Genomic DNA, 27,051 nt, shown 5'->3' with positions numbered 1-27,051 from the left:
ATGAGTACACAGAAGGGTGACATGATTGGTGAGAGGAACAAAGGTATGCTCTTACAAAGAAAGTCTTAAGTTCTGCAAACTGCAGTGTTTGGAGATTAGGCACCTGCAAGGTAATCTGAATGCTCAAACTATTCAAGGCTTTGTATAAAGCCTTGAATCGTTTGAGCAGGCTCAATGCTGATGGGATTCTTTTGATTGCTCAGATTAAGAACCTGAGGGGCATAGATTCAAATTGAGGAAAGGCAGTTGTAGAATAGACGTGCGGAAGTTTGCCTTTAGCCAGCTGGTAGTTGGTTGCTAGAAGAGACTTCCATCTGTTGTTGTGGAAGTTGATAGCTTAAATAAATTTAAGGCTGAACTAGACAAACATTTGGAGTGACCAGATGGGTGAAATGGGAAGTTTTTTTGTTTTTTTTTTGTTGATGCTGTATAAGCTTGCTTTCTTGCATCATATGCCTCAACTAATGCTAAACACAGAAGAAAACTCATCTCCATTCTTGGCTCCTTTCACTAGTGTTTTCTCATACTCAGCTTTTGCTTTTCATATCAAATCAGTAGTATTAATTACACATCTGCTTAGAGTTCTCATATTTGGCAGTATCACATGATAATCTGCAACTATCCCATGCTTCATTCTTTAGATGTTTGAGATCTGTTAACTGTTGCAATCCATTTTAGCTTCTCCTTTTTTTACGTTACCGCTGGAACAAATATGTTCGTTTGTAGCTTCCTTAGTCTTCCATGATTGTATAGGTAGTTTTGATACCTGTCTGGAAAGGTCTGGGTTCATCCTCATTGATGACTGGCAAATTTTGTAAAGTTCTCTTCAATTGAGGCTATATTTAGTTAAACTCAGAAGGTAGTAGTTCTGCCTCCCTCCACCCCCTATTGAGGGTCAAATGAAGGATATTTACTTTCTCTGACAGGTTGAAATAAGTAACAGACATCAAAATGGTTCAAAAAACTGATTCTACAGGTTATGTTTGACCATGAACTCTAATTGATTAGGACTAAATTAAAGTCACCCACAAAGAGGTATTCATCCTTTCTTGCCCATTAAAACTATTTAAACAGATTTTTATCATTTCCCCCCAATCATTAGATCTGCAGCATACCAAACTATTGACTTTGCATTATCACCAGGCAACTCAAAACATACTGAATCTACATTTGCCTGGGTTTGATCAGGTTAATAGTCAGGATCAGGAAATTCAATTCCAGCAGAAAACAGAAGGGTATACAATAATTAACATAGTCAAATTGCTATCACCAAATTCAAGATGATACGAGATTCTCAGTTAGCCCTTCAATATCAGCTTTAGAAGTCTTTATCAGCTTTAGAAGTCTTTATCAGCAGCTCAATCTGTTAACTCTCTGGCATTCTTCTTAAGTGTTTTAAATTGCTAATGCAGGTTAAATTATTTAATTCAGGATATTATTCAGGAGATTTGGCTGGCAGTAAATCAAATTTCTTTTGAGAGCTGATATTAGATGAAGTAGGGACTTTTGGAAAATGGTGCCAACTCACAATTTGCCTCTCTAAAACAATCCAGGCATGTTCTATAGCAATGATTTCCAACCCGTGGGCTACAGAACCTTGGGGAGCTGTGGAGTTATTGTGAGTGATCTACAAATGCCTATGCACACCCAGCATTGTTATTTTGATATTTATTTAGTTCCAATGGGAATAAATAATACATATATGTATCATAAATAGAACATAATTATATTGTTTTGCAATATGTGCTACTATTTTTGTAGATGCTGCTTTGATTAATAAAATACAAATTCATTTAAAAGCATTATCAAATTCATATTAGCTTTTCATCATTATGAATTTTCTCAGTCAACAGATACTAAAAGTATAACTACTATCATGTGGGGAGGGGGGGGATCTGCAAAATTTTTTGATGTTAAAAAGAAGTTCGTGTATTTGGTTGGGAACTATTGCTTTATAGGACTGAGGTATAGGTGACTGCCAGACCACTTTATTCACTGAAATTCCTTACTTTCTAGAAATTCATTCATCAACAAACTGAGCCCTGGCCCTATGTGGCCAAACAGGTAGTTTGGGTATATTCACATAGTCAAGGAAATTCAATCCCAGCAGAAAACAGGAAGTATACAATAATTTTCCATCAAGATCAAATTAACATTTTTAATCTTCTACACTGAGAAGTAGCAATACATGTTCCAATTAATATGAAGCAACCGGTCTAATTTTCAAACTCCAAAAAAGCTATGTGCATAAATACATTTAACTGAACATACAAATAAATTGAATACACTTAACACATTTTACTAGCAGAAGTATAATGATAACTAAGTTTAAAGCATTATTTCTGTATAACTAGGGATCTTAGCTTTTGAAGCAAAAAGGAAGTTTTTTCTACTCTTATGTCAAGGCACATTACATGCAAGCTTGCATGCACACAGTAGTTGTTCCAAACCGTTCCTATTTCAAAAACATGTGATTAGACAAAAAAAAAAAAAAAGAACAATGTAGTTTTTATACTAGAGTTTAATGGCCTGCAGAGTGTAACAAACTCTGTTATGTCCTGTAAAATTAAAACATGTGGCACATGAGTGAATAAAAATTGGCAATTTCCTTCTTTTTTGGTATACCCTGCTGAGTCATTTCCTATTTCATTAAACATCATCCTGTTTGTCAGTATGGTGATTCTGCTAAGCTGACACACACACACAATATTTTATTTAAGCAATATTTTATTTGAAATGTTTAACTTATAATTAAATAAAACACAAAAAACAGGAAAAATTTATGAATACAATTTTCTGTATATATGTAAAACTAATTTATATATCAATATTTCAATTCAGCATTCTGAATTAAAGCTACACTTCAAAAGTTGAATTCTAAGTACATTATATGAATTTTTCTTTTTTAAATCAATTATATTAGATAGACTAATAAAAAATATCAGTCAGTGCACTATCTATCGATTTCTTTCTTTTTAATTAACTTGCTATTCTGAGAATATTATAAATCAACACACAATTCCTTCCTTTATAAGTTTTCAATGATATTTTCCAGACACAGAAATATCTATAATAATACTTCCAATTAATGATATCACACACTGTTAAAGAGGAAGAAAATTCTACCTTAGATTTTACCTAATCTGTCACCTTCATAAAATAACACTTCATTTGACTATCACAATTCATAAGGTATCATATCTCAATTCACGATTACAATTTCTTACATTCACTTAATGGTACTAATATCACATGATAGAACATATTATACTGCTTACAAAATAATATAAAATATTGTATTTTAATTTTAAATAATATAAATAATAATATTATAAATAATATAATTTATGATAATTATAATAATATAATATAATAATATTTATTATATGTAATAATAATATTTATTATAATATAATATAAATAATAATATAATATAAATAATAATATTATAAATAATATAATTTATAAATTCATAAATTTATAAATATTAAAATATTAAAACAAAATATTAAAACATTTCTACTTAATTACTGAAGTTATTCTATTTACTACAATAATGCTTCTTATACAGTATTTTCAGACAAGTAAAAAAAAAAAAAAAAAAAAGAGAGAGAGAGACCACACACATATATATATATATATATATATATAATGTAATAGTAACAGAGGTAGTAAAGAATGGTTACTGAGTTATTAAAAATAGATATTTACAATATTAAAAATGGATTATAGATTAATCATTAGCTGGTCTCCTTTCCCTTTACCACTATTTACTTATCTATCTCTACACACACACACACACACACACACACACGCGCGCGCACGCACGCACGCACACTTGAATAATGTTTGAAATAATTAAAAACTGAATCTTTCATAATACAAATTTAAAAAAATTAAAAATAAAAAGAATAAAGCAATCATCAGAGGCGGTTAAAAATCATATTCCTCTACATGATGCTTGAAATATAAAAAGAAATTAGAATAAAAATAATGCCAGCAGCCCGGCAAAACATTTTGTCCACTATACCACTGCTTTTGCCATGCTGCTAGCATTATTTTTATTCTAATTTCTTTATATATATATATATAGGGGCTCACATCTGGTGAGTATGGGCTTGGCACACCCAGGTCGACAACTGGATATCATCATTCTTCTCTTTCTTGGCGATTCCCTTCTCTCTCTCTCTCTCTCTCTCTCTCTCTCTCTGAGATAAATCAGAATTTTTTTTTTTTTTTTTTTGGCTGGTGCAGCATAAGCCTCAGACTTCCTTGCACTATATGACCGATAATAATAATATAAAGTTGTGCCCCGGTATCAGCTGATTCAGTTACTCGCGGTTATCCAGGGGGAAAAAAAAACTTAACATGTACTACTCGCGTGTCCAATATAATGCTTCCCTTTATTTTTTACAATAGTGTGTATGGTTTGGTCACCAACATTATTGCATTTGTGAAAATTATTATTATTATTAGCTATATGCTGCAAGGAAGCCTGTGGCTTATGGTTTTTTTTGGCTGCACCAGCCAAAAAAAATTCCCGAGTTACCCTGAGAGAGAGAGAGAGAGAGAGAGAGAGAGAGAGAGAGTCATAAGTAGAAGGAAATCACCAAGAAAGATGATATCCAGCCCAGGACCCTGGGTGTGCCAAGCCCATACTCACCAGATGTGAGCCACTAGGGTTACCGATAGCTGGAATTGTGAGTTTTTACGTTATTATGGTGAAATGTGTTTCCCCTTTACTGAAATCTTCAATCGTATAAAAAACAAATAAATTTTCAGAATCTTCTCTTCATTTCTTTTTTTTTTTTTTGCTTTGCAAACTTGTTACTGCAAATCGTGTTAGTTGCAATTTGAGTTCCGTTAAATGCATGCTATTAAAACATTCATAAAGAAAAGAGAAGATTATCTTAGAAATAAACACCTCTTGAAGCATTTCTGAAGAAGACGACTCCTTGTGCAACAAACCAATGAGCAGAGCCAATAATGAGTGATCAACCAGTGTGCATTTAGTCGATGATGATGAAGAATAAACATTCTTTAACATTTGTAAGTAATAAATAATTTCTCTATTATTATAATTTGCTTGATTTTACAGGCTACGTTTTCATTTCTTTGGATAAATCAATCATTGTTTAAACAAACTAATTAGCTAACTAATTTCATTGTTAATAACGTAACCCCTATTTTTAACATTAGGTCTATGGGAAATAAATGGATCATTGTTTTCTACATCAAGCATGTTCGGGAGGCAACTAGAGGGAGTAATACTCTTGATCTGATTATCAGTAGTGATTCTTCATGCATTAAGAATCTGCAGATAAAGGAACCACTAGGCGGCAGTGATCACAGTGTGCTGAAGTGGGATTTACTCAAAGAGGTAACTACCATCAGGGGTAAAGGGAAGGGTTTTTGCTTTCGTAAAGGTGACTAAGGTGGTCTGAGACAGTATTTAAATTCTATATGATGGGACCAACTGATGATGTTACCAACAGCAAATTCAAAATGGGAAGCATTCAAAGAACATATCTTGGAAGCTACTAGGCTTTACATACCAACTAAGAAATATTGTTCAAAGTTTAGGCCTAAATGGATGTCAGATGAACTAATGAGACATGTGGCAGAGAAGTAAAATGCATGGGATACATATAAATTAATGGGTGACATGGAAGCCTATGATAGATATAAGGTGGTCTGTAACCAAGTCACAAAGGAGATTAGGCAGGCAAAGGCAGATTATGAGAAATCCTTGGCAAAGGATGCAAAGAAAAACAGTAAAGACTTCTTTACTTATGTAAGCTCTAGAAGAAAGGGGATGAATCAGATAGATCCACTTGATATCGATGGTTTGATTGTTGAGGATTCTTGCTCAGGTAGCTTGACAGAACTGAATGAGTATTTTGTATCTACATTCACAAATGAGAAATTCTGTAGGGAAGTGGAGGTCAGAAGCTTATAAAACCCTAACAGGGAGTTAAATGATTTTGTAATAACTGACAGCAAATTGGAGGAGAAATTGTCGAAGTTAAATATAAGGAAGATTGGATCTATTCCTGGGGCAATTGGATCTATTCAGCTATATTAAAGGAGGCAGCAAAGGAAGTAAGTAGGCCCTTAGCCATCATTATGAGGGCATCCTCAGATGCAGGGGAGGTCCCCACAGACTGGAAATGTGCAAATGCATCCCCAATTAACAAAGGGGGATCGAAAAGCGACACAAGTAATTACAAACCTATTAGTTTCACTTCCGTTCCGGGGAAAATAATGAAGTTACTGATTAAAGAAGCACTGCAGGATCATCTAGGCAAGTATATTTCAATATATAGTTCCAACACAGTTGGAACTTCATATTGAAATATACTTGTTGATGTGGTCACAAAGTATACATGAAATGTACTTTGTGACCACATTATAGTATATTGAAATATACTATGATGTGGTCACAAAGGAACCGGATAGAAAAAATAATGTTAATATAAAAATTCTTGGAATTCGGGAAAGCTTTTGATCCTGTTGCACATGGAAGACTGCTGTAGAAGTTGGAGCGGTATGGCATTAAGGGCAAGTTGCTACAATGGTTAAAAAGATGATTGAGTGGCAGAAGACAGAGCGGTAATCAATGGACACTGCTCTTCATGGACTAATGTTATTAGTGGAATCTCCCAGGGTTTGGTGCTGGGCCCAGTGTTGTCTTCTGTATTTACCAATGATAATGATGAAGGTATATCAGGGTTAATGTTCAAGTTTGCAGACTATATGAAGGTTGGCAGGATTGTTAATGACAGTAATGATAGTATACTACTCAGTGGTGAGCTATAGTGGGCTCATGAGAGCCCTTGTTATATTTTTTTGAAAATTTGTGAGCCCATTGTTGAGACAATCGTTTATTTTACAAATGAAATCATGAATGCAATTATTGGGTATCCAGAGCCAAAACTATGGTGGGGCAAGTGGGGCCCCATCCTCAGCATTTTAATGGCGCAATTTATCAGTTATGTATTTTAAGATTGCTTCATTTTTGATTTAATTACAGTTGACCTCTGTTTAACCAACCTCTTTATAGTGAATTTTTTTGAATTCCTCTTGGAATTACATTTAAAATGGTTTCCACTGAACAAAGAAAATTTGGAAGACACTGAAAGGGATTACTGTTTCACAATGTTAGTGGTGTCCGTAACCTCTGCAGTCACATACCAAGAAGTTGTGCTAGTCAATAAATATGCTTTCCATATCCAGTCACAGGACTAAGAAAATTCCCGACACGGATAATAGCCTTTGGTCAAACTTTGTTGTGGTTCCTCTTTACTACGACAAACAGGCATATGTTTTTTGGAGAAGTGAGTGATCTACACCTTCCAGTAAATTTCTCCGTCTATGTTTACTTGATCACAGTAGCTGAATATCCGTGATTCCGAAATTTTGCACGATATTCAAAGAACTTTTTTTTTCTTTTTTTAGTTGTTGGTGCATCGGCTTCTGTGGCCATAATGCACCTCCCAAAATTTTTGCATTTACTCTGATCCAAGCCTGAGGCGGGATTTGAACCTGCGACCTTTGGGTTGCCAGGCAGGCACTTTACCCACCCGGCTGGCCCGGTTGGCTTCAAAGAACTAGTGACAGTAGCAACGTAGAGGGGGGGAGATTGAGGCAACTAAGATATTATATAAACTTTACAAAGATGAAATGCTGGCAGATTTTGAAACTTTGTCGAGGCTTTCACCGTGTAGAAAATGTTCTAAATATAATGGCATACAGGAAATAATTTAAAAAAAAACTGTATCACCAATCTCCAAAAAACCAGCACTAATTAAGGATGATTGCTAAAGAACTTGATGTGGAAACTATAAAGATTGGTCATGTGTTCGGGCCACGATGGGCAACTTGTAGCTTGCAGACAGCAATTGCAGATTGGAGAAATTGTCCTGCTTTGTGCAAACATTTTGAATCAGAAGTTAAATATTCGGGATTATTAAATCGACTTTTAAATCTGGAATTTCTTAACCATTTAGTTATAATGATTGACATCCTGCAGGAGCTCTCTTACCTTTCAGAAGCTTTACAGAATCACTATGGTAAAAGCAGATTAATTATTTGAACTATCAATGCTATTGCTAATTTGAATAATTCTGAAGGAAATTATGAAGTTAAAATTGAGAGCATGTTGAAGTCGAAAGAATTTGAAGGAATCAAAATTGAAAGTAAAAAAATTATCTCGTGACAAGTTATTAAATGCACTAGTTATTAATTAGATAAGCTTTTACAATAAGTTAATGCAAAAGTTATTTAAAGAAAATAACAATACCATTGATAGAAATTTTAAACTATGCTACCCGAAATCGTGCAATATGAAAGAACTTTCGTCTCGGTGGCAAGACGGCGAAAACCGAATAAGAAATTTAAGTTTTCTAATAAAATGTGAATTAAATATTAATGATTTTAGAGATTTTGTCAAAGATTATCTACAAAATATAAAGATATCTATAATTTATCTAAAAATCTTTTGTCAAAGATTATCTATATTATCTATAAAGTTTATCTATAAAATCGAGTAAAATTCCCTTTTCAATTAAAGAAGCCAGAAATATCTTGCAACCAATTCACTCAATGAATATTGAGTGAATGAATGAATAATGTTGACAATTAAAATACATTGCAGATTATGATGAACATACATCTAAATGGAAAATCATTGCTTTGATTTGATCCGGATCATTAATAAGTTAATTTTCTTGTAGAAAAACCTGCTTGATGATCTTTAGAGGCATTTTTTCTTTATCTCGACCGCCTTTAGTCCAAATTTAATGGAACTTCCATACCTTGTGTTACCAACAGGTGGATATATGGGATGTGTTAGGGTAACTAAGAATAAGAGTAGGTGCATGTATACATTTACATTTACATTTATTTATACACACAATTCTATATACATTCTCAAGATTTATATACATCCATTTATATATACATGATACAAGATTTATATACAATTTATATACATTCTCACATATATATCCATTCGCGACATGTATACAGATAAAGTGTATTTGTAAGTTATTAGCGGCTTCCAGGGTTTCCCCTATATCCGCCGTTTGTTAGGCTTTTTGCCAAGTTGCCGGCTTAGAAAAGAACTTAAAAGAGCATCAAAATTTCACGTATATATTTAACACAAAACAAAAAAAAAAAAAAAAAAATTCTTTAAATTTTTTTAAGTTTTTTGAATTTTGAGAAGGAAAAAAAAAAAAAAAAATGCATCTGATAGATGAAATATGTAATTAGGTGTGCATTAGTGTTGTGTTTGCGTTGTGTGTTAGCCGGCACCTGGCATTTAGCAGTAGGGGGCTGTGGCAGGTTTGTGTCACAGCCCCTCACTCCCATCCCTAGCCACATGGAGGTAGCCAGGATCTACTTTATCTTAAGAGGACACGGACTGATCCGGTCCTGTGGTTAAGTTTTTGGACGTCTGATGTCCCATCAAGTTAATCCTGTGTGGCCGGGTAATGCATCAGGGAAGGTCCCCTCAGAATTACCAGGGCACACTTTTTTGGTTTTATTTCCCCTTAGATATGAAATAAAATAAAATAAATAAAACAATTAAAATAAAGTAAAGTAAAATAAAATAAATAAAACAATTAAAATAAAGTAAAGTAAAATAAAATAAATAAAACAATTAAAATAAAGTAAAGTAAAATAAAATAAGATAATTAAAATAAATAAAATAAAGTAAAATATATTAAAATAAAATAAATAAAATAAAATAAATTAAACTATAATAATATAAGGACTATCATTTACTTTTCGATATTCCTATACCCCATCTCTCACAGGGCTCAGTCCTGGCCAAGAGTGGGAGGGATGTACTATTCCATCTCTTGCAGGGCTCAATCCTGACCAAGAGTGGGAATGATGTGATCAGTTCATATTGGTACGCAATCTGGCATGGTAGTGTCCATTTCTTCTTGTCTTTCTTTTTCCCCTCTCTTCCATTTTCCTTCTTCTTCTTTCTTCCCTTCTTCCCTCTTTTCTCCTTCTTTCCTCTCTTTTCTTTCCTCCTGGATATGTCCTTGTGTGTACCTTTTCCTATACACTCTAGATATTCCTTTGGCTCAGGCTTGATTTGATTTTTGATTTGGTAGTTGTTGGCACATCGGCTTCTGTGGCCATATTGCACCTCCCAAGGTTTTTGCAGTACTTTGATCCAAGCCCGAGGCGGGAATCGAACCCGCGACCTTTGGGTTGCCGGGCAAGTAATTCACCCACTCGGCTAGCCCGGTCGGCTTTGGCTCAGGCACTGGCAGATTCATCCGGTCTTGTTAAGCCTGGCACTTGTGATTTATGGTACATACCAAGTTTATGACCATTGTTATGGTTCTCTGAGATGTTAGGATTGTAGGTAACATCAACATGCTTTGTTCTCATTGGCACATAACCTCTTGTAGGTGAGAGTGCTGTAATGCCTGGAACTTGGACACTGGGGATGTAGGTCTGTATCTTGCCCCTTGGTTTTATTTTTGTTGTTTTCAATGTCATAGTCATTACTTTTGTTCGTGCAATACTACTGTGATCTGGGATTATTCTTCACCATTACCTATACACTCTAGGTGTTCCTTAAGTTCAGGCACTGACAGATTTACCTGGTGTTGGTGAGCATTGCACTGGTAGTTTATGGTTCTTCCGTAGGTTATGACCATTTCTATGGTTCTCTGGGATGACAGGTCTGTGGTCATTATGCATTGTTTTTAATATCACATGTCTACTTATTGTAGAGTACTGTGGTGTCTGCAACATAGACACTGTGAATGTAGGTCAGTGTCTTGTCCCTTGATTTTAGTTTTGTTGTTTTCAATGTCACAGTCATTGCTTCTGTTCATGTAATACTACTGTGATCCAGGGTGATTACTCCCCATTGTCTATATACTCTAGATATTCCTTAGGCTTAAGCCATGGCAGTTCCATCTGGTCTTGTTGAGCATGGCACTGTTGAATTATGGTACATACAAAGTTTATGGCCATTGTTATGGTTCTCTGAGATGTTAGGGCTGTAGATGACATGCAACATGCTTTCTTCTCATTAGTACATAACCTCTTGTAAGGTGAGAGTACTATAATGCCTGGAACATGGACACTGGGGATGGAGGTCTATATCTTGCCCCTTGATTTTATTTTAGCTGTTTTCAATGTCATAATCATTACTTTTATTCATGCAATACAACTGTGACCTAGGATTTTTACTCACCATTACCTATTCACTCTAGGTGTTCCTTAGGCTTAGGCAATGATAGAGCTACCTAGTGTTGGTAAGCATGGCACTAGTAGTTTATGGTACTTCCATAGTTTATGACCATTGCTATGGTTCTCTAGAATGTCAGGTCTGTATTCATCATTCATTGTTTTCAATAGTCTATCTATTTATAGTAGAGTACTGTGATGTCTGAATCATGGACACTGAGGATGTTGGTCAGTATCATGCCCTTGATTTCATTTTTGTTATTTTCAATGTCTCAGTCAGTACTGTGGTGTCTGCTACATAGACACTGAAAATGTAGGTCAGTGTCTTGTCCCTTGATTTTAGTTTTGTTGTTTTCAATGTCACAGTCATTGCTTCTGTTCATATAGTACTACTGTGATCCAGGGTGATTACTCCCCATTATCTATGTACTCTAGATATTCCTTAAGCCTAAGCCATGACAGATTTATCTGGTCTCATATAGTACTACTGTGATCCAGGGTGATTACTCCCCATTATCTATGTAGTCTAGATATTCCTTAAGCCTAAGCCATGACAGATTTATCTGGTCTTATTGAGCATGGCACTGGTGATTTATGGTACATACAAGTTTATGACCAGTGTTATGTTTCTCTGAGTTGTTAGGGCTGTAGGTGTCATGCAACATGCTTTCTTCTCATTAGCACATAACCTCTTGTAAGGTAAGAGTACTATAATGCCTGGAACATGGACACTGGGGATGTAGGTCTATATCTTGCCCCTTGACTTTATTTTTGCTGTTTTCAATGTCACAATCATTACTTTTGTTCATGTAACACAACTGTGATCTAGGATTTTTACTCACCATTACCCATTCACTCTAGGTGTTCCCTAGGCTTAGGCAGTGATAGGGTTGACTGGTGTTGGTGAGCATGGCACTAGTAGTTTGTGGTACTTCCATAGTTTATGACCATTGCTATACAGTAATCCCCCGCTACTTGCGGTATCTGTATTCGCAGTCACTGATTTAAAATAAAATGAAACCTAAAAAACTGTGAATTTTAAATCGCCGTGAACATTTTCCGCCATAAAAAACATGGGCGTGGCTAAAATCATCTTTCCCGGTCAAAACAGCGCTCAGTGGGTGGGGGGAGAGGGGTGACAAAATCGTGGGCATGGATGTTTCTCGCTAATCCTTGTTCAGCACGTGATATGTGCTTGTCATGGTAGGTTTCGTGGTTTGCTTTTAATTTATATGCTTATAAATTGAATAAATTTATCAATTTATAAATTGATATGCTTACAAAAGTGAAAAATCTACCATTTTGCAGCGTGTTTGTGTAAACAGACATTTTCGAGTGTGTTAATGGAAGAAAGTGACTTTATTGTGGACAAGTTCTTTTGTAACCCCTACAAAAATATGGCTACGAATAACAAGGGAATTGTGAAAAGATCAAAGAAGGTGATGACATTAGCGAATAAAATTCAGTTATTAGACAAAATTTCTAATGGTGAAAGTGTCTCATCAGTGGCAAAACATTATAAAATCAATAAGTCAATGGTACGATCAATCAAGAAATCTGAAGAAAAAATCCGCCGTAGTGTCCATGAAAAAGGTGCTAATTGCTTCAAAAATTTGCTCTGTAAATTGTGATGTTAAATTAGAAAAAATGGAAAAAGCTTTAAATCTGTGGATAGAAGGCCGAACTCAAAATAAAATTCGCTTAAGTTCATTCCTCATTCGTGAAAAGGCAAAACACCTTTTATCAACACTTTAGCGAAACTGGTGATAGTACTGGTGGGATAAGTTTTTTAGCTATAGCAAAGGTGCTGGATTGAAAGATTTGTTTGAATTTTCTAATAAATATTACATTCAATATTAAATTGTTTCTTATTTTCATTTCGATGCCTTATGCTTGCATTTCACTATGTACTGTCTATGTACATAGTCATATTATGAAGGTACATATAATACATACATAGACTAGTTTTTCTTATATATTTCATACTTTGGAACGGAACCCCTTTATTACTATGGGAGCCATAACTCAGTATTCGCAGCATTTCTCAGGAACGTAACCCCCGCAAATAGCGGGGGTTTACTGTACTTGCATGTATACCAATGCTGGAAGTATAGTAAATAAATTTGATGAACTTGAAGTGTTGGTCAAGACATCAAAGGCGGATATTGTTGGGATATCAGAGATGTGGTGTCACACAGATATTAGGAATGAAGAATTGGAATTTAGGGAGTACAATGTGTACAGAAAGGATAGACAGGATAGGAAGGGAGGTGGTGTTATGCTGTTAATTAAGAAAAACATAAAATCAAAAGAAGTGCATCCAGTTGATATAGATAAATAGTGCACTGTTGAGTCAGTTTGGTGCGACATAAGCACTGCGAAAGCAGAAATAATAGTAGGAGTGTGTTATAGGCCTATATGACTCGAATGAGTACAATGAACAATTATACAGAGAAATAGAGTGGGCTAGTAAATCAGAATGTCTTATAATGGGGGATTTTAACTTCCTAGATATTGACTAGAACTTGTGGGTTGGTCATTCGCACACTAGTAAGACTTTTGTGGATTTATTAGATGACTGTTTTCTACAGCAAAATGTTCGAGACACAACCAGAGAGGGTAATACTCTTGATCTGGTTATAAGCAGTGATCATTTGTGTATTAAGAATTTGCAGATAAAGGAACCACTAGGTGGCAGTGATCACAGCGTACTGACGTCGAATTTACTTAAAGATATAACTGCCATCAGGGGTAAAGGAAAGGGTTTTTTGCTTCCGTAAAGTTGACCACAGTGGTCTCAGACAGTTTTTAATTTCTGTACAGTGGAATCACATAACGATGTTACCAACAGCAAATTCTAAGTGGGAAGCATTCAAGGAATTAATCGTGGAAGCTACTAAAGGTTTCATACCTATTAAGAAATATTGTTCAAGGTTTAGGCCTAAATTGTTGTCAAATGAACTAATGAGACTCGTGGCAGAGAAGAAAAATGCATGGGATGCATATAAATTATCAGGCGACACAGAAGCCTATGGCAGATATAAGATAGTCTGTAATCAAGTCACAAAGGACGTTAGGCAGGCAAAGGCAGATTACGAGAAATCTTTGGCAAAGGATGCTAAGAAAAACAGCAAGGATTTCTTTTCTTATATAAACTGTAAAAGGAAGGGGATGAATCTGATTGGTCCACTTGATATCGATGGTTCGACTGTTGATGATCCTGCTCAGATAGCAAACAAACTGAATGAGTATTTTGCATCTACATTCACACGAGGAATTATTAATGTTTGAAAATGCCAGAAAGTTATCAAATTGTAGCAGGATGCTTAATGATTTTGTAATAACTGAGAGCAAAGCGGAGGATAAATTGTTGAAGTTAAACATAAAAAAGGCACATGGGATGGATGGGAGCTATCCAGTTATATTAAAGGAGGCGGCAAAGGAAGTAAGCAAACCCTTAGCTATAATTATGAGAGCATCCTTAGACTCAGGGGAGGTCCCCACGGACTGGAGATGTGCAAATGTATCCTCACTTCACAAAGGGGGGATCGAAGGGTGACACGAGTAATTACCGAACAGTTAGTTTAACTTCTGTTCCGGATAAAATATTGGAGTCACTGGTTAAAGATGCATTGCAGAATCATCTACACAAGACGCAGCAATAATTCAGACACAGCATGGATTTGTTAAGGGTAAGTCTTGTCTGACAAATCTGATTGGATACTATAATGTGGTCACAAAGGAATTGGATGCAAAAAATAATTTTGATATCATATACTTGGATTTCAGGAAAGCTTTTGACACTGTTGCGCATGGAAGACTACTGTACAAATTGGAGCAGATTGGTATTAAGGGCAAGTTACTACAACGGATAAAAGGATGGTTGAGTGGGAGAAGACAGAGGGTGGTAATCAATGGGTGCTGCTCTTCTTGGACTAATGTTATTAGTGAGTCTCACAGGGTTTGGTGTTGGGTCCACTGTTGTTTTGTATATTTATCAATGATATTGATGAAGGTATATCAGGCTTAGTGTCAAAGTTTGCAGATGATACAAAGGTTAGGAGGGTTGTTAATGACAGTAATGGCAGTGTGCTACTGCAACAGGATCTAAAAATTTGGGCAGATGGGCTGAGAAGTGGAAACTGAAGTTTAACATTGCCAAATGCAAAATACTGCATATGGGTAGAAGTGACTCCAGAGAAATATACCAACTATGTGGTACTACACTTAAGGTGGTAGAAAATGAAAAAGACCTGGGAGTAATTGTGCAGCCAGATATGAAGTTTTCTGAATAATGCAGACAGATTGCCAGGGCAGGTCATGGGGGTTGTCAATGATATACAGGAATTTTGCTAGCAGGGAAAATGCGGTGATTGTCCCTTTGTATAAGGCAATGGTCCGGCCACGCTTTGAGTATTGCGTACAGGTCTGGAGGCCTCATTTTAGGAAGGATGTAGATTTGCTTGAGCTTGTACAGAGAAGGGCAACAAGATTTTTGTGGGGAATAAAGGGATCCTCTTAACAAGAGAGGCTTAAGTTCTGAAAATTGCAGTGGCTGGAAACTAGGCACCTGTGAGGTGATCTGATTGAGGTGTATAAGGCCTTGAATGGGTTGAGCACGCTGAATTCTGATGAGATTCTTCCACTTGTTCAGACTATGAACCTAAGGGGCATAAATTCAAATTGAGGAAAGACAGATGTAGAACAGATGTGTGGAAATTTGCTTTTAGCCAGCGGGTGGTTAATTGCTGGAACAAACTTCCATCTGTCGTTGTGGAAGTTGATAGGCTAAATAAATTTAATCAGGAACTGAACAAACATTTAGAGGGAATTGTTTTGTAATATATATATTTTTTATTTTGGCTGATGCTGCATAAGTTCATACACTTGCTTTCTTGCATCACATGCCACTACTACTACCACCACCAAGGTCTTAAGTCTTACCATAGACAAAAGGCAGATATTCTATGCTCACATTCATATTTGCTGCAAAGTGTCAGATCCTTTTCCTTTTTGCTTTTTAGAATATCTAGACAAGGCTGGAGTGTCAGTTTGCACATTTTGGTTCATTCTTGGTTAGAAGTGCTCCACACAGCTGTGGCAGGCTCCAGCATTAATCACAATTGTGGAACCTACATTCACCCTATTATGGTTGTTGTTGTTATTTGGGTTTTAGGAGCATTAGCAACTAAGGCCATATTGCTCCCCCCTATTATAGAAGTGGTAATTTTGGAACACTATGAGAAATGGCGAGCTAATAATGTGCATCATCCTACCAACACATAGTCTGCTGGCTAATGTTTGTTTCTTCTTTTCACTTTCTCTCTCTTTTCCTTCCTTCCTTTTTTTGTCATCCATGATCAAGATTAGTTTGGTTTTAACACATGCATATATGTTATACCACTGCAAGATTTAATGATGAAGGCGCACATCACTCTGAACACTATTTGGTGTATATTTGTTTTAATGCCTCAGTCTATATTTTTATCACTTTTAGCACTATTTACCTTTGGTATTTATTTTTTTGTATTGCATAAAATATTTTAATCGTTTTGTATATTTTTATTTCTTAATTCTCACTGTATATATTTTTAATAAAGTTTTTATTTTAATGTTTCATCCGTCGTAGCAATATTTCTTTCCAGTATATTAAAATCACGGCAGTGTGAATTCTGAAATGTGCTCAATATTTTCTCAATTTTTTATCTCCATTACTAATTATTTTTTAATTGGAAAAGTATAACCATAATAAATGCAATGTTGTACAAAATGTGCTGCATAATTGCAAATGTATAATTTTCTTACAGAGCTGTGGTTCCAGTTTTGATTTTGCTCTACATTGCTGTATATTGGAATTTGGGATTTTTTTTTTTTTTTTTTTTTTTTGATAACAAGATTGTTGTTTCTAAAGATATTTATTCTAATTATCCAAAACCATTTAAAAATTTAGAACATAATTTTTAATTATACCATTTTAAAGTATTTCTTGCCTTTCCCCCCCCCTACCAAATATCGTGTTACATACAGTGAAATAGTGTACCTACTAGTTAGTGCATCTTTTTTGCCACACTTAATGTATACTTAATGAAAAGATGTAAGATTAGACATGAAAATAAATAACAGAATAAATAAAGCGCAAAGTGTAAGAAATCAGATTCAGGTACAGCAAAATGAGGAAGGAATCTGACTTCTTTCCCTGATCTAATACTGAACAGGCAGATGTGGAGCCCAATGGATAGGGAAGCACATGGAATGCTCACATCAAGTTTTTTGTACAGAATGAAATCTCAATGGCAGATGAAGGCCTTAAGGGACAGACTATAATTTATGGCCAGTTAATTTTAAAATTTGTTTTGTTGGAGGGAAACCATATTATTTTCCATTATGAGGTAATTGCTTTGCTATAGTGTGCCAGAATTGTTCAAGTCTGCTCGTAACATTTTACTTGACTTGCTCCATACATGTGCGCAAATACAAATAATTTTCTTGCAGAATATTTTTCCTGTCATCAATGGCATCTGCTAATTTTTAACTAAAATTATTTTTTTTTTTTTTTTTTTTTATCATCAGGTATTTATCTGAAGGCCACCAGTAAATTAGTTGAAAGTACTATACAACAAATTTTGGTAATTTCATGGATGTGTTAACTAGACAAACATTTGAAACAGTGTAGAAATTGCAACTGAACTTGATGCCTATTAATATATCAAAGGATGCCCAGACTTTTTCAATGATAAGAAATAAGTTTAAGTAAAAATAACTGCTTGATAAGTTTTCAGAATATAATTATTTATCTTTTGTGCCATTTTAAATTTGAGCAGCATCCTGTATTATCATTCCAGGAAAGAACCTAGAAATAGCTATCAGTAATTAGAGGAGTTTACACATAAGAGCCTCCAAAAAACAAATGCAAGCCCAACTCTATTATTTTTTGGAAAACTGCATGTGGTATCTTACTTAATTCACTCTGCATGTAGGAGGGGGGGGGGTGTAAATCAGATAATTTTATTGCAGAATATCAATCCTAATAATGAATTCCACTATTTTTAAGCTGAAATTAAATATACATAATTTTTAACAAAAAATACTTACTGAATCCCTGTCGAATACCATGGTTGCATTGTCCTTGAGTTGTAGATATGTTATCCCTCAAGGAAATGCTCTGCAAGTTTTCTGGATGTGTATGGTTAATATCTGGTGGACAGGATGCTCTACTAGAAACAGTTGTTGTTGTGGCTAATTCTGATGCAGATTTCCTTAATGGTCTCATAGGAGCAGGTGGAGGAAGAATACTGTTTTGCAAGGGTGAGATACGGCCAGTTCGTGGAGCTGGTGTAGGGGACTGAGATTTCCGTTCATAGGACACGCTTCCTTGTTTAGCATCAATAACTGTATCAGCATCCTTGCTATTATTTATGCAGTCAGCCAATGGGTGTACTGCTGCATGACTGTCAACTTGAATTGTTTGGGAAGGTTCAATTGTTGCAACAGTTTCTTCAGCTTTTATTTCATCTTCAAATTTCACCCAAGTCCTATGAGGTTCCTTTGCATCATCAATATTGCTGTTAAAATCTCCTGATTTAACTGGACTTTCAGCCATTCCTTTGGAAACTGGATATTGCTTCTAAAATAATGAAATATAGGAATTAAATGATGCAATTTTCTAATTTATATGCACATAAATTATACACTTACTTGGTATGGATAGCATTCACTTGAATAAAAGAGATACAAGAATATTTGCTAATGCTACTGAATCAGTAATAATTGTTTTTGCAAACTGCTAGCCTGGGGAAAAGGGGAGTACAGGGCAAAAATTACATTGAAGAAAACAAAACACCTAGGTAAATTTGATTCTCACATTAATCAAACTTTCCTATTGAAGCACAGTAACTTACAAAATAGTAGGTGAACAACAGGTCTGCTGGGTATTATTACAACCCTGGGTGCAAGAGCTAGAACTTGCAGTATGATTATGGGCCCAAAGGAAAATTAAGGCTAGGCACGTACTGGCAACTTTAGTTGCCAGTATTTGCCTAGCTTTTATAGGAGAGTAGTAGTAGTAGTGGCATGTGATGCAAGAAAGCAAGTGTATGAGCTTATGCAGCATCAGCCAAAAAAAACACACCATTCCCTCCAAATGCCTGTCCAGTTCCTCCTTAAATTTATTCAACCTATCAACTTCCACAATGACAGATGGAAGTTTGTTCCAGCAATTAACCACCCGCTGGCTAAAGGCAAATTTCTGCACATCTATTCTACATCTGTCTTTTCTTAATTTGAATTATGCCCCCTTAGGTTCGTAATCTGAACAAGTGGAAGGATCCCATCAGAATTTAGCGTGCTCAACCCATTCAAGGCCTTATACACCTCAATCAGATCACCAAGCAGGTGCTTAGTCTCCAGCCACTGCAATTTGCAGAACTTAAGCCTCTCTTGGTAAGAGGATCCCTTCATTCCACTCACCAATCTTGTTGACCTTCTCTGTACATGCTCAAGCAAATCGACATCCTTCCTAAAATGAGGCCCCCAGACCTGTACGCAGTACTCAAGGCGTAGCCTGATCATTGCCTTATACAGAGGGACAATCACCTCCTTTTCCCTGCTAGCAAAATTCCTATATATCATTGACAAAACCCCATGACCTGCCCTGCCCTGCCCTGGCAGCCTGTCTGCAGTATGATGTGCATAGGTAATTTTTTTCTGTGGCAACTAAAAAGATGCAACATGACTCAATATTAAGACAATGAAACTGTTGTCTGTACGAATGGTGAGGTACAGACTTCAATATATTCACATTCACTGGTGAAACAGTTGCTCACTGCCTATAGTGGTGTTTTTAACACACAAAGCCATGTCTGTCACAGAAAAAATTTATTTATTATCAGAAAAGCCATGATGGGTGGAATAACCAGTACTGTATAAAGGCAAGGAATTTGTAGTCCAACAAGCAGTAACAAATTATCAAAGCTTCCAATAGTCATCTGGAAATAACTGAAAAATTTTCCTGGATAGATTTTTTTTAAATGCTCATACAAATTCACAAAACTGCCCCTTTAAAAATCCAAGTACTGGTTGTACCCAGTACTGTCTTTTGCATTGTATTTCATTCATTCTTAAGTCAATTTATGAATCAAATGCTTCTTGATGCGAACACTGAATGCATAATCGTCATCTAAAGCACGAGGCAACTCCTAACCATATTATTCACATCAACTGGAACATTTATGACTTGTCTGACGATACCATAACTGCCAGTTTCATATTGCAAACGTCGAATCTGCATGAATGGCAATCTAGCCGAAACCAATCATTCACTTATACAATCGAGCGGCGGTAAATTCGATAGAAGCAGATGATATATGAAGCCGTTGGACTTGGAGAACGATGGTAAATTTTCCCGATTCTAAGCTTGTGAAGCATGTATTGCAAAGCATAAACGATGCCACGTTCTCTGCTTCTGAAAATTCATCTTCAAGGATTTGTATATGGTTTGGCTTTGGTAATCTCAAATCATTCTGAAACCACAGTCTATTGCAAACACTGCAGACATATACGAACGAGTTGTTCAAAAACACTCTTTCAAATTCTTTTGAAACTAACGTATAACACTTTTGACGATTTTCATTTTGTGATTGCACTGTTCTTTTCGATGTTGATGGCTGGAAATCTGCCTCTAATTGACCTTGCTCGCATTTACACTTACAACTCTCTCTCTCTCTCTCTCTCTCTCTCTCTCTCTCTCTCTCTCTCTCTCTCTCTCTCTCTCTCTCTCTCTCTCTTTCTCTCTCGTTCCACTGCCGACTTTGGCTTGCTTTTCAACGTTAGATTTGTGATTTTGTCGAAATCTTTGAACATGTTTAGTTGATGTAACTTTCGGCATTGTCACAACTTAACTAAATGAAACACAACCACACTACTCGACAAATGAACAAAATAGTTACTTTAATGAGTTGTTCAACTCTTGAAAACTAAAAACCCTGATTTGAAATCTAGTTATATATCCTTGTAGAGCTCGCAAAGGGTAACAATTTTGTTGCTTACTGTTTTTGTCTAACATTTATAGTTTTCAAGATATTGCAAAAACAAACTTGAAAATGCTTGAATTTTTCAACTCTCTCAAATTTGCATCACTATTACTAGGGAACTATAAGAGCTACTTCAAAACTATTTATAGATGTAAAAACTACGTTTCCTACTGAACAATTCTGTCACTTACTATTTATGTCTATCTATCATAGTTTAGAAGTTATTGAGAGTGAAAGTAACCAAGGTGCAACGGCAAATGACCAAAATGTGAACGTTTTAGTTTTTTCAAAAAAAAAAAAATATATATATATATATATATATTTATTTATATATATATATATATATGATATTAAATATCAAAATTTATAATTTTTTCTTGCATATTCGTTGATGGCATTATATGCCCGACAAAATAAGTATAAATTGTTTATACTATTGTCTATTAGTTTTGGAGATATAACAGTGGTTAGACATTTCACTTTTCATGACAGCCTAAGCGTCGTATCTGCATGAATGGCATGCAGATACGACGCATAGACATTATTCATGTCAAAAGGTGATTATCCCATTGTATAAGGCAATAGTCAGGCCACATCTTTAGTATAATACAGGTTTGGAGGCCTCGTTTTAGGAATGATGTGGTGCTGCTGGAACGAGTACAGAGAAGGGCAATGTTCCGCAATTGGTGAGCGGAACAAAGGTGGTGCTATTACTAAGAAAGGCTTCAGTTTTGCAAATTTCAGTGTCTGGAGGCTAGGCACCTGCAAGGTGATCTGACTGAGATGTTTAAGGATTTGAATGGAATGGATTGAGCAAGCTCAATGCTGATGGGATTCTTCCTCTTGCTCAGACCATACACACACAAGGAGGCACATTCAAATTGAGAAAGGTCAGTTGCAGAATAGATGTGCAGAAGTTTGCCTTTAGCCAATGGGTGGTCGATTGTTGGAATTAACTTTTGTGGAAATTGATAGTTTAAATAAATTCAAGGAAGAATTAGAAAAACTTGGAGGAATGAACAGGCGAAATGGAAGGTGTTGTGTAGGTTTTTTTTTGGCATATTCTGTATAAGCTTGCTTTCTTGCATCACTTGCTAATGCTAATTCCCAACTGACTTCTCTCTAAGAAATTAGGATATATATATTTTAACTTTACACAGAATATTCCTTAAGGCAGTTGTTAAAATTTCTAAGTGGACTGTGACTTTAATTTCCATCAAAGCTTTTTTGTGAAAATCTTCCTGTGGCTGCAAGAACTGGCAAAGGGAACCCCTGCATGTAGTTCCCCATGCCAGTGGGCAACATAACCAAATTGTCACAGCAGCAATTTGTGTTTAATAACAGCCTAAGTGATGCCTAGCTATTAAGAAGTATGATGCTGTAATTTTATGCTGCAACTCTGAACTATGTGAATGTGTAAATTACTGAAATGAATAATTTATTTGCTATCAGAGGTTTTCTTTTTAGTGTAAATCATTGAATCATAAAATGAAATGTTTCAAATATTTTTAAAATGAAATGTTATGTTAAGATAGTTTAAAGAAATTTACAAAATGGTCAGTTAGCAGAATACACTAATTTCATACTTGATGTGGGACAGCTTGCCAACTTGTAAAAAAAAAAAAAAAAAAGGTAAACTGCAGCCATTATCAACCCACTGCAGGATGGAAGCCTCCTCAACAATTCATGTTGAGGGAAATGGACCATAATCTGCCACGCTGGTCCAGTGCGGGTTGGCAGATCGACCGTATTTAGCAGTCAGGGGCTTGAACCCTGGTCTCAAGGAGCATGTGCTACTCCACCCCCACTCCTGACCACTCGACTACATAGGCCTTAATAAGTTGCAATTCATTGTTCTGTAGAATGATGTACTGCTGACTGAGAACTGATGTTCTTCATTTACATCGTTGTCATAGGTATCAGAATGCTGATGACTGAGCATATTTACCAGGTGCATAGCAGGCAGTTGCGATGGTTTTTGTAGTCTAATTTCACCACTTACGATCCAGTCCATCGTGAATACTTTTGTATAAAATGAATGATGTGCCACTGGTGGGAAAGTCTTATGGTGAATGTGAGTTGAATGATAGAAAACATAGGGGACTTATAAATGGCTGTTGGCCTAAATGGACCAGGGTTTTGAGCAGAATTAAGTACTGTTTAGCACAAACAACTGTCCATAGGTGAACTTCATTAAATCCAATCTTCTGTTATTCCCCAAGATTTTATATTTATGTCCCTGGTTCATGTCTTACCCATGAAGAGAACAGACTTTCCTCATTCATTTTACTCAACCCTCTTCAGTGCCTTATATACCTCATTTAGATCTCCCCTTATATGTCTAGTTATTGAACTTTACAGTCCACACCTAAGCTGTTCCTCGTATGTGCATCACTTTGCACTCGTTGCCAACCTGGTACATTTCTCTGAAACCCTCTCCAATTGTGTTTCTTTTAGGTGCAGTCTCCAGACCTCAATACAATATTTCAAATATAATCTAATCATCACCTTATAAAGAGGGATAATGACATCCTTCCCCTCCCTACTAGCAAAGGTCCTAAAAATCACAGACAGGATACCACGTGCTTTCCTAGCCACCTGTTTACACTACATGGAAAATTTCATGTCAGATTAAATCACTGATTGAATACGGCCTGGTTCAGACTGTTAACCACTCTCCCCACTACACTGAAACTATTTATAGATTAATCATCAACAACCTTTTCCAGTTTACCTTGTACACCCTGATCAATAACCCCAGGGGGGCTCATATCTGGTGAGTATGGGCTTGGCTGGATATCATCATTCTTCTCTTTCTTGGTGATTCCCTTCTACTTTTGACACACACTCACTCTCTCTCTCTCTCTCTCTCTCTCTCTCAGGATAACATGGGAATTTTTTTTTTTGGCTGGTGCAGCATAAGCTTCAGATTTCCTTGCGCCATATAGCTAATAATAATAATATCATTTATGAAAATTAGAAATAGAAAAGGACTGAACACTAATCCCTGAGGTACCCACTTGCAGAGGATCTTACAAGTAACTCCAACTTCTTCCAGTTCGTATGGCAGCCTTCCATGAGGGACTGTATCAAAGGCTTTTTCAAAGTCTAGGTAAATAATGTCAAAATTGTTACCTGTATCCAACTGCTTAATGATTATACCACAGTAATTTAATTATACAGAAGGATAAGGAGAAGCAGGCAACCAGTGCATGCAACTACCAGCATCCCTTTCTGAAAAAATGGGCAAAAAACTTCTCTTTTTGAAGTTCAGTTAGGTCTGACATAGCCAAGTAGTCAGTGCTCTTGACCGTGTTTTGAGCCAATGTGACTGCTAAAAATAGTAATATTCTTGTTGTTGTTATTTGGTTTTTAGAAGCATTAGCAACTAAGGACATATTACTCTGAGGATATGCGGTGGTCATTCCCTGACCTTTCCACATCCTCCGTATTTGGTAATATTCTTGTATTCTCTACCTTGTGAACTTCTCTTACCTTAAATGGCCATCCCAAAGTATAAACAGAAAATTTATTTCATCTTCACAGTTCAAATATCGTCACTTACTATACAGATAAACCCCAGAAAGTTGTGAGAAAATAACTAAGGACAAAATTTTGCTTCAGATATACAAACTTCTGCTTTCTTTAGCTTCTAAAATGGGAAGAAATTCTAAACTGGTTGAATCCTCCAAGCTATTTGACATCTTTATAATCCATATAGAAAGTTAAAAGATGTCAAAAATCAGATAAACTTGTGCAACTTCATCCTATCAATTTAACTCTCTGTTAATTTTAGTGTCTTAAATGTTCATATGCATACTTATAAATGCATACATAAATATTTATACCTATAAATTCCCACATTTTATGGGATACAATGTATTATGTGAAATAAAAATTTATCTACAATATTCCAAATCAATTTAATTTAGTGATAGGTTTCATCACTGCTTTTCATCATTTCAAATGATGACCTGTGATCTCATCTACTTGACCCACTAAAAATTAAATAAGGTTTTAAAATAAATTGCTCTTAATCTTTGATTATTTTCTATAGGCATTTCCCTATAACAAAAGGTCTTGGCAAAGCCATTACATCCATAATGGCTATTTCTCCCAAGAAAGACTATTTCCCTCCAATTAATACCACGACCCCAACTCTTCTCCAGAAAAAAAGACTGGATCTTTACAATGACTGGTGGAATACAGGTGTTTTAAATGGAAACTACTTCATAGCTAACATGTGTAAAATTTTGTTGCATACTTTGTGGACTATAATTTCTTTTCTTTAATTAAGGAAATTTGCAAAACCATTTATGGCAGTATAGAGAAATATTTAACATGTTCTGTAATATTACTCCAAATATGTCAAGTCCTTGAGTTACTAGATGCTTTACATTGAATTTTAATTGAGAAGCTGGTTTAAACTCCTACTACAAATAAAGAACTAGTTTTTAGAATACAATCAGCATTTGGATCAATATCAGATAATATGTAGTATCCTGGTATATTGGGGTATGTAACATTCTAGAAAACGCATGAAATACATTTTACAAAATGATACAAAAAATTTTCTTTTTTTTTTTTTTTTCATTACAGACATATTAATGTGTGTAATAGCATAAATTATTTGCTGGTCAATAAAACAATATAATTTAACATGCTTATATTTTGAAATATAAAAGTCCTTTTAATAATTCTGATACTACTTTTTTTTTGTTTATTAACACACAAAAAAAAAAAAAGAAGCAGTGTCTGAATTATTACGGGAACATTTATGATTGTAATGTCAAATATACAAAGGATCAGCCAAGTAAACACTGAAAAAATATAAAACAAAAAATTGATGAAGATGATATTTATAAGGTGTTCCTTATGCAGCATGATGCATAGGTAAACTGTGTTGTTTTAAGATAACAAAGCACTCAAAACCTATGTTGGTATTATTACATTTATTTCAAAATTGGAAATATGCACATAACAGAGTCAAAATCCTTAAATTTTTTTTGCAGAATTAAGTTTTAGTACAAACATACATCTAATTTCAAAAATTTTGTTTTAAGGTTAATTTTATATAGTAAATAATATAAAAATAATTTTATATAGTAAATTTTGTTTTAAGGTTAATTTTATATAGTAAATTTTGTTTTAAGGTTAATTTTATATAGTAAATTTTGTTTTAAGGTTAATTTTATATAGTAAATTTTGTTTTTACTATATAAAAATTTACTATATAAAATTTTATATAGTAAATTTTATATAGTAAATTTTGTTTTAAGGTTAATTTTATATAGCAAATAATATTCACAATTTGTCAATTGGGTGAAACATATATATACTGTGGTTTAAGCCAATACTTGCAGTAATTTTACCCTCAGGGCACAAGTAAACCCTGAGATAAAAACTATAAAGACAATCCCTTAGACTCTTGTCCATCAAACCACCTAGTAACAAGATTAAGTAAACCACAATATATGCATGTGCCACCCATAAACATATCAACAAGTTCTTGTGATTGAAGTGATCAGGAAAGCCTTGCCTGACCAATCAAATTGGTCAGGCAAGACTTTCCCTTAACAAAACCATGCTGTGTCCGAGCTATAACTGAAGTCTTGTCTAGATGATCCTGCAGTGCTTCTTTAACCAGTGCCTCCATTAATTTTCCTGGAACAGAACTTAAACTCACAGGTCTATAATTACTTGTGTCAGCCTTTGATCCTCCTTTGTGAATTGGGATCACATTTGCACATCTCCAGTCTATGGGTACCTCCGCTGAGTCCAAAGAAGCTCTCATAATTAT

At 35.1% G+C, this 27,051-nt stretch overlaps 1 protein-coding gene across 1 annotated transcript in view; it reads right to left on the bottom strand.

Moving 5' to 3' along the window:
- Positions 1 to 27,051, bottom strand: part of LOC150087355 (uncharacterized) — a 224,242-nt gene that overhangs the window by 173,905 nt on the left and 23,286 nt on the right. Inside the window, exon 2 of the mRNA XM_090372018.1 lies at positions 18,316 to 18,847. Within this exon, the coding sequence (XP_090228144.1) occupies positions 18,316 to 18,823 (508 nt within the window). The 5' untranslated portion in view covers positions 18,824 to 18,847. The remainder of the gene's footprint in view (positions 1 to 18,315; positions 18,848 to 27,051) is intronic.

Source organism: Mastigoproctus giganteus, chromosome 4, assembly GCF_048544385.1.
Source record: "Mastigoproctus giganteus isolate SK-2022 chromosome 4, ASM4854438v1, whole genome shotgun sequence".
Taxonomy (NCBI): Eukaryota; Metazoa; Arthropoda; class Arachnida; order Uropygi; family Thelyphonidae; genus Mastigoproctus; species Mastigoproctus giganteus.
The sequence above is the reverse complement of the archived record's forward strand: the minus strand, read 5'-3'. Positions and strand labels throughout refer to the sequence as shown.